At 36.6% G+C, this 9,588-nt stretch overlaps 2 protein-coding genes across 2 annotated transcripts; both read left to right on the forward strand.

The window, feature by feature from the left end:
• Nucleotides 1-99: 99 nt before the first annotated feature.
• On the forward strand, nt 100-1,881 carry LOC146137617 (glutathione peroxidase-like). Its single transcript, XM_083393214.1, has one exon. The coding sequence runs from the start codon at nt 1,061-1,063 to the stop codon at nt 1,670-1,672; it is 612 nt and encodes a 203-aa protein (XP_083249340.1). The 5' UTR covers nt 100-1,060; the 3' UTR covers nt 1,673-1,881.
• Nucleotides 1,882-2,019: 138 nt separating this feature from the next.
• Nucleotides 2,020-6,850, forward strand: LOC146137618 (protein NipSnap homolog 3A-like). The gene is made up of 6 exons (XM_083393213.1): nt 2,020-2,107; nt 2,411-2,645; nt 3,399-3,563; nt 3,970-4,119; nt 4,947-5,033; nt 6,355-6,850. The coding sequence occupies exons 1-6, from the start codon at nt 2,078-2,080 to the stop codon at nt 6,429-6,431; spliced, it is 744 nt and encodes a 247-aa protein (XP_083249339.1). The 5' UTR covers nt 2,020-2,077; the 3' UTR covers nt 6,432-6,850.
• The last annotated feature ends 2,738 nt before the right edge of the window (nt 6,851-9,588 follow it).

A 9,588-nucleotide genomic window follows, 5' to 3' on the forward strand; every position in this document is an offset into this window, starting at 1 on the left:
AGTCTCTCAAGAGCTGCAGTTGTTGTCACTTTAAAGTACGTCTGCTATTTGCATTGGCCATTAGTGCTTTTCGGCATCTTTCGAGTGGTGCTCTTTTTTCGTTTTGCACTCTACGATTCCAGTTTAAAAAGTAAACGCATTTTCGTATCACCATACACATGATTGGCTTTTAGCTTGACCTAACGTACCAACTAGCTTTTTAATTGGTTATAATAAAGCAGGCAGTTAGTTCAAGGCATGGCTTCTATCGACTTTTCGCTCTTCCTTACACTTCGGGCGTAGATCTATAGTTTTGATAAAAGCTCATACTCTTTTTGATTAGGAAAAGGTTGTTTAATTTATAAACAGTAGTGGAAAGAACTTTAAATTGTATCTGTATTTTTTTTCAATTACAATTTTAAGAAAATATAGCTTCCAACTAACATGGCATGCACAGTGCACACAATTTTTAAAACCATTAATTTTGTATAAATTTGGGTGTTTTTGGTGATTTATTTTTTCAATTGCTTGAACTTAGTTAACTTGCCTTTTGAGATATTTTTTAAATTGCAACCTTTTTTAAAGGTTTATTTGTATACAAGAAAATTCTCCACAGCATTTACCATGCTATTTTCAAAGAAATTGATTACAGAAACTTGTTCACAAGATTCATAGAAAATCATTTTTTAAGGCCTAAATCAAAAATTTTTGAAATATTGTTGTGGTAGTCACACTTATCACCAGTTATCAAAAGCCGGTTTGATAATTTTACAACATTTAACTTGAAATATAAAAAGTGGGTAATTGTCATACTGAGCAATGCTTTAATTTACTTGTATGGGTTTTCCTGTTGTTAAGGGTAACTTCAAAAATTGTAAAACTGGTTAAATATTTATGTTTTGCATGAGATACTTATGATTGCATGGAAAATAAGTTAATTATATTCTAGCTAACAATTTAGTTTCTTTTATTTGTTTAATGATTTTTGCATGATTACTTTTACCCTAATCAAATCTCAATGCCTGATTAACTTACACTGCATTTATAGTTGCCTACTTGGCTGCAAAGTAGCCATTTTATAATGTTTTTGGGTGTTTTGTGTCATAGAGTTGTGCCGAAAGCTAGTCGTGTAGCACTAGGTGGCAGCATTCCAAGCAAGTTTCACAAGTCAGCAGCAATGGACGATTCCAAAAAGCCATGGAAAAGTGCAAAGTCAATCTATGACTTTACGGTGATGGACATTCACGAGCAGGAAGTGTCCCTGCAAAAATACAATGGCCTGGTTGGCTTGGTCGTCAATGTGGCGTCCGAATGAGGCCTGACCAAGGTCAACTACACTCAGCTGCAGGAACTGCACGAAAAATACTCACCCCAAGGTCTTCGCATCCTCGCCTTTCCCTGCAACCAGTTCAACAGCCAGGAGCCAGGCTCTAACGAGGAAATTGACAAGTTCGCTAAAGAAAAATATGGTGTACAGTTTGACATGTTCGCCAAGGTTAAGGTGAATGGCGACAACGCCGCTCCCCTCTTCAAGTACCTAAAGTCGCACAAGAATTGCCCGGGCACCCTGACAAACGCCATCAAGTGGAACTTTTCCAAGTTTTTGATTGATCGCCAAGGTATCCCACAAAAGCGCTATGGACCGAAAACCACTCCATTTGAATTTGAAGAGGACATTAAAAATCTCCTCTAGTATTTCAAAGTGTTGTGTCCTGTCTTTCTTTTTTTCATATATAAATATGTATACTTAATTTTTCCTTTGATCCGAATTCAGTGACAAGGTACTCGTGATTTGTTTTGTGAATTATACAAGCAGTTCAATTTTTTGATTTGCTTCCGAACCTCTTCATTATTGTGGTATTGCAGCCTTTGTATGATGACTGATTTACAAACCATTTAAATGGTGAAATTAGTCTGATGTGAGGATTGCGTGTAATGGTGGTTCATCTGGTTAGTGAGTATACCAGGTGTTCCAGCTTTCATTGCGTTCTCAAGGTTGTTTTATCAAAGTTTAATGTTGATGTTTTTTCGTTTTATGTTAGGAATTTCGTTTTAGACATTATAACAAACTTTAAGGTCAAAAACCTGTGCATATAGTATGATCTTCAAATTAATCTTCAACAACCAGGTGTGTACCATTATTAAAATATACTAGAATAACTTAGTTTCCTTGTATGTAATTTAGCTTTAAAAATTTAAAATAAGGATAACTACCCAGTGACCATAAAGGGGAATTTTGACAACAATTTGATATTTTAAGCTTTAAAAACACATTTTAATGCTAATTGTTAGGTTATTATTTTTTTTCATAAACTGTTATTCTCTAAAGGTAAAAAAGTTTAACATGTAAATTACGTAAAGTTTGTTAGTCTGTAATAATACCAAAATGTTTTAAAAATACCACTATAAAGAGTTATTGATTTTTTGACAGGTATTAAGAAATGCTTCCTGTTTTACGCGAAACATTACGGTGAGTGCACCGTGTGCAGCGAGCAGTAAGGTTTACGAACTAAGGAAGTATCTCATACGACCAAGTGAGGTTGGCAAGTTTACCAAGCTGTCTACAGAACACTTTTACTTGAGAACAAAGGTGTCAAAGTTAAGCGGTTACTGGACAAGTGAAATTGGTTCCAATCTCAACCAAGCGATTCATATATGGGAATATGGTATGCTTAAAAATAGCTTAGGATAAACCTATCTAAACATATTGCTAAACGTTTTTATGGCACCCAAAAACATATATAGGCCTATTTTATTCCTTTTGAAGTGGGCTTAACATCAATTTTATTAGTTCAAAATATACCTGTATGTGTGTATTCCAACCAGTGAATATTGGATTCCTAGCTTTATCTAAATGAGACAATCCAATTCTTTATGTGTTGTTACTTGAGAAAACTACATCTTTAAAACTAGATTTTGCCATGTGTTTTTTTAAATTTTGCCCACAAAGCTAAATTTCCACAAACCCTTATAAACATGACAAATACCAAAACATTTTAAAAATATGACAACTACTATTTGTCCATTTTTTCTCTAATCAGCTGCTTTACCTGTGCATGTCAGTGTTCTAATATTTACCATGCTCTGGCATCATACCATGTAAATTTAAACCACACATAGCACAAGGTTTTATTAATATCATATACTTAACAATAACCAACTTCTCCATTAAAAAGCATTTCTTTTTAAATAAAACTGTAATAATTTCTAATAATTTGGTAAAAGTATTAAAAATCTGAAAAAGTATTGACAAAAAAATATACTTAGCTTTCTTTTCTGGATTGGTTGTGTTAAAATTCATCAATTTGCCCAACAGTGATTGCTTAACACATGTGTAATCTAATTAAATACAAAACGGCAGTGTGTGTAATGTACAGGGTAAATGCAGTCAGCCTTTGAAAAGTAAATGCCCATTTTAGACAATTTGCAGCATCGCGCAACAGCCCGTGCAACCTTGGCAAAGGATCAGGCATGGCTTAGTGATTATGTTGCACCTATTTTTCCGCTATTTGTTCAACAAGAGAACTGTCTTATGTACATGCCACAATGGTGCAACGAAATGACAGATCACAACAAGAAAAATGGTAAGTTTTTTTTTTAGTTTTTTTTAGTTAGATCTTAAATTGGCGCTGGTCTTGAATCCTACCACAATTATTAAATCAACGTACAATATTTGGGTTAGGGTGCGAGTTTGGGTGTGGGTGGAGTCAAGTGTTATTATATTCATTATTTAATAATAATACTTGACCCACCCTACCCCAAACGCTAACTCGCACCCTAACCTAAATAATGTGCATTGTGGTAGGATTCTAGACCAGCGCCCTTAAATTTAAAGAATATAGTCAAACAAAATGTTAAGCTTTTAATAATAGTAGAAACAAGTTTGAACGAAACACCAGAATTTGATTCGACAACTTTTTATATTGAAGAATGTACACAAATGTCTTATAGGTTGATTGTTTGATCAACTTGTTTACTTCAATTGCTTAGGTGTTTATGAGCTGGATAAATTTGAGATGAAAGCTGGTGGCCCATCCGTGTGGGAAACGTCGCTGCAGTCATTGTTCGACGCAAAAGTCAATCTTGGTGGCTCGGATCTGATTGGTGTTTGGTTCACCGAAATCGGAGATCTCAATACGGGTAAAACAAATCCTTAGAGCCGCTGACAATGCAATTACTGTGGAATTTAAGTTCACTTTTCAACTTGGTGTATTCCGTTTATCAGAATACTTGAGCACTGCCTAAAGGCGTCGGTTTTCAACCCGCTTTGTTTTTGATTGTTACTTTGATCTACCCTATATCGCCCTTGCAATTAGATATGAGCAGTTTAGTCAAGTGTTTATTCCAGGTATAGAACACTTTTAACAAATAGCACACATCGTATTCTAAACGCATCTATTAAAATGCCACCATTGGATCGAAATTGGACTTTACTTTACTTAAAATATGCAACAAGCTCGTATAAAGCGCAATAAAACGCTTTCAGCTATAGGAAGTTTGCGTAACTTTCGTTGTAGATGATTCTTTAAAGTTATGCACATCGTAACCTTAATTCTTTTAAGTCTTGAGACTAAAAAGGTTTTCTCAAAACGCAACCATATGGGTCAAGCGCATTTTTTGGTATTTACGTGGTTAAAATAGGCAAAAAATGGAGGAAATTACCTGTGCCCAGTTTGTAAAAAAGTTGGCGGGTCGTACGTTGCCGAACCCTACTTTAACGCATCCAAACTAAAACTCGCAGTTTAACTGAAATGCGCTAAGCCGAGGGCATTTTGAAAACCACTGGATTGACAAAGGTGTTTTTAATTTAGCTTTTACCATTGAATTCTGCCGGATATTGACTGAAAGTGTTGTTGTTCTTCGCAGTTTGAAAACCTCTGGTTTAGCAAAGGTGTTTTCTACTTAGCTTTTACCATTGAATCGAATTCTGCCGGATATTGACTGAAAAGTGCTGTTGTTTTGTGCAGTTCACGCGGTATGGCGCTTTGACGACTATGCAGCTCGCAGTATGAACAAGGCAAAAGCAAGATCGTCCGCGGTCGTCGCTCAAAAAGGTTTGTGAAGTTGTAGTATGATGTGAGACCTCGCTTTAACTTCATAGCAACTGCGAGAGTCTGTATTGCAGTTGTGCCGATTCAAAGACTTCACACACAACGAAAAACGTTTGTTTTCCGATTGGCAGGTAAATTTAGTTTTATGGGCTTAATCAATGGAAAAAATTCGCAACACGCAAGGGTTTTTAAGGCGACATTTTATATCGACGCCTTAGTCGATTCAAACTTTTGGCGCTTTAAAATTCGCTCGGCAAGCAGCGTTGTAACAGTTTTTTATGATTTATTTCTACTTAGCCTAAAACCATTGAGTTTAATATGGACTTTGGTGCTCTTTCTACGTCGAACTACAACCTCCGGGCGTTGTGCTCATAAAGTTTGGGTTTCATTTCAAAAGCACTGCGTATGATTATATATATTCAAAGTTTTTTCAAAGCTTTGTCGTGAAAGTAAAAATGTCGTTTTATGATATGCCATTAAGCAATGTAGCTATAGTTAGATAACAATATTCTCCAGCGGCACACTTATATGTGTCACGTTTTACATGGCCACGACCACCGCCCGGTTTAAGACGGATTAAATAAAAAGGGTTTGGAATCAGTTCTTCAAATCCGATCTATCCAAGAACGCACTTCAAAATGGTTTTAAAATTGTAAACCGCATCTCTCTGTTAAATCGTGCCCAGAACGTTTTTTAACCGCCAGTGTCAAAAAAATGTTCCAATTACTTTCCTTTGCGAATCCGTCTTAAGCAAATAGACCAATTTTGGCTTGTATGTCGTTATTAGTCTTTGTTACCGTGTATTTTTGCCACCCTACAAATCACAGTGACTTCGCTAGTTCGCGCCGTGGCCTTTTGCTATTTGCTTTTCAGGGCGCGACCCTAAGTTACCGACAGGTTGGCAAAAATAGGTTTCGTCTCGTATTTGGGTCGAAAGTCCGTTTGTGGTCGCCGTTTTAAGGGACAGATAGGATAATTTACTTTTTTCGCAACAAGGCCAATGTAGCCTGTTTTGCGTGTCTTGCAAATCCTCGTATCAGGACTTATTAGATTACCATCTCATATATTTTCCCGAGAGCCAAATGAAACCATCAGGAATACCCCGAGGTCTGATGTATAAGTTGCATAAAAAGTGAAACGAAGACCTCTAAAGATTTGGCATTGGAAATAGATAATTCATTGTTATTTTATACTCAAAAGTGCGTCGCGGGCCACACAAAATGTGCTCATGGACCGCGTGTTTGCGACCTTTGGTCTATAAAGTAGCCTCGCCGGTTAACAACGTCGACGGTTAAAAATGGGCTTATCATCCATGTTTGCGCAGAAGGCGACGTGGTACAGCACTTGATCAAGCAGAGCACTGTTCTGATGCTGCCCACGGCCTGGTCCACACTTCAGTGAATTACTTCCGACATTGCCCACATCGGTGCGAGTTCGTTTCACGAAGGTGGGCCGCTCACATCGCTTTCCCTTGTTGTGCAAAGCCCTATGTTATTTAGAGATTGTTTTCTGGTGTTTTGTATTATGTAAAACGCGTGCATCACAACTCAAATAAGTCGCTCCACCCACATTTATGTGCTGCGGGCTTTCGTTCACTATAGCGCTGCATATAGACTCTGCGATAATTTTCTGGTTTCCTGTATCATATAGAATTGCCAATTCGCCTGCTCTATAAAATACCGTTCTTTTTACATGCATGCTCATTTTTTGCCAAATAATTCGTTATGCAGAGGGTTGTAGCTAATGAGATTTTTTGTGGTGTCCTGTGGTGTTTATTTGCCCCCAAACACTTCCCATCGTTATGCAGCGGCCTTTTTACTTTAGGTTATGTAAAAGTATAATTCCACCCATATGCATTAGTTCCTATTTTGAAAACCAGCTGAACTGAATGTGGAAATGTTTTCTGACAACCATTCTGTAAAAGTATAATTTCTTGCCACCCACATACATTACCAGTTTCTAAAGAATATAGGAAGTTAATGCGTAGGCGTATTACCGTTTTCCGCTAATTCTGCGATATGTGTACTGTTTGGTCCACACACAAATTTTATATATGCTAAATTTTATTGAAAAGTCAGTAACCATCTTGCAATATTTCCTTGCCAAGTAAAAAAATGAATTTAGGATTAGTGTTTGCTTTAATAGAAAGCGTTTTGCTTAAAAAACAAAAATCAAGTACCGTAACAATCATAGTGATTTTTATTAAGGTTTGTTCATTTTAAATTGCAAAGGTGTCGCTTATTTTGTATTTTAATGCAATTCTAGCAATCCAATTAGACCACGTGGTGTACTTTAAGCAAGTGCGTTGCTTAATGGCATCTCGCAAAGAAGTTTTAAGCCCTTCAAATAATCATGTAGTATGTACCCCTTATTCCTAAAATTGCAACGGTAAAACATACACTTTGTTTAGTAAACTGTGAAATTACCAGCCTCAAAATTATATTTTTTATCATTTTAATAAGAATGTCAAATTACAAGCACCCTTTTAAAGTTGTTGCTATTTCCCATGTCAGTCACTTAGCCTTGCCTCCATTGTATTGTGTGATATTACCAACTCCTGCCAATTTCCGGCAGTGTTATCTTCATTCTTTTAAATTCTGTGTTTTTCCCAATCATTTAATGTTTGTTCAATCAAATCGTTAGTGTGCAATTCAGTAATTTCGTGTTTTCATTATGTGCCATTTTGCGTAAAGTGTCTTAACTCTTAACAGTCGTACTATTTTTTACCAAATGCAATATCACGTGTCTTATCGCACATTAAACAATCAGTCATCCCGCCAAAGCTCCATGTGCTTGTTTAACATTCGAGTTCCTATCGCATATGAAACAAAGGCAACCGCACACATGCCTGTCTGTTTGGCGTGCGCAAACGCCTGTTGTTTGCTTACTGGTTTGAAAACCGGCACGCCAATGTTGGATACTGTCTGCTTTGCTCTACTAAATCTCCTAATTCAGATAATGGCGCGGCAAATAGAAACCACGTTCATGATTTAAACAAAACATTAGCTTTATTCTATGTTTTGCACTGTTTTTTCTGCTGTATCATGATTTATAGTAAATCTGATTTTTAATAACATCATCCAACTATATAGTTTAAGCACGACTCTTGAAAATACAGCTATCGTGGACATGGTTTCTCACAATAGTGTAATGAAATTATTAATGACAAATAATAATTTAAAAAACCTGAGCCCAAAACGATGGTTAACAACTACCATGGGAGCTGGTTTGGATTAATTTTATGCCTGGTAGCATCAGTTTGTATAATGATAAAATAAGTGTAGTGTTTGCATATGTTGAGATATCAATAAAATTTAGTGTAACCCAACCCTAATACAGATAAATAACCGATGCTTCAAATTGTAAGTAGGCAAATTGACGAGGCAAGGATGACTTGACAATATTACTTCCTTAACTGGATAGTCGTTTCAAATTTGACAAGGTGCTCTAAAGTAGTCGCACTTTGGACCCTGGTAGTGTGCTGTGTGTTGAATGACGTGCTGACGGTTGCATTCAGAGTGCTTTCCTATCTGTTAAAACACTCTTCACTGAATAATTGAGTGGCGACGGGCGTCCCTTTGCACGCTCGATTGACCTTGAAAATCCTATCGGCTATTAATGTGCAGAGTGGGGTCTAAATTTAAGCGGAGGTGACATTTACGTAATAGACACACGGGTTGCGCAAAACTGTTTACCTAAATTATTCGTTCTAAGGTCTTATAAAGTGGCTTTAACGTTTGAAGAAGGCCTTTGGCATCCATTAACGAAATAAACTGGTTTACAGACAGGCAGAGCACTAAAAAGAAATGTATTGATATGTTTTACAATATATTTCAATCCATGATTGCATGTACTACATTGCATGTACTACAAGCTATAAGTTATAAAGAGCAATGACGAAAAGTCAAAGCGTCAGATAGTAATACAGATATCGATTTTGGGAAAAATTCACAATTGAATGCTCTTGACATGCATTATCTAGTAACAGATGTTGTTACAGGGTCGACTTACGGATTTTCAAAAGGTCCTATATTTTACTATTCGAAAAGCTTCAGAAGGAGTTGATTTGTTTTACTTTGTATAGTACCGCCATATAAAATCAATGACTTGTTTCAAAGCCATTGTGGGTTTAAGCACATAACACGCACAGGCAGGCGGTGACGTCACATCGGCCAGCCTGCTTCATCTGAATAGCCGGGTTTCGACTCGGTAACAATATGGAGCAAGATGCTACACCATCAAAATACACAATTAAAACAGCAATCAATACTTCGGGTCGTTAGGATTCACAAACCACTAACAAAAGAAGCTTTGTCCGCTGTAATAAACAGACAGCAAGGCAGAAGCTGCTGTTATATAACGAAACGTTATGTAACAGAATCGTGATTGAAATTTGGAACTTCTTGGGATAAAACTATCGCAGATGACGGGAGGCTTTTTAACCCTTAAAATCGCCCCTTTGACAATCAAGATCAAGTAAATATAAAAAAAACGTTTTCAATATTAGTGACGCCCCATTTTGTTTTGGCATATTTTTTCAACCACAATTAAGGGCCGC

The sequence above is a fragment of the Ascidiella aspersa genome, chromosome 7 (genome assembly GCF_963924565.1).
Source record: "Ascidiella aspersa chromosome 7, kaAscAspe10.2, whole genome shotgun sequence".
Classification (NCBI taxonomy): Eukaryota; Metazoa; Chordata; class Ascidiacea; order Phlebobranchia; family Ascidiidae; genus Ascidiella; species Ascidiella aspersa.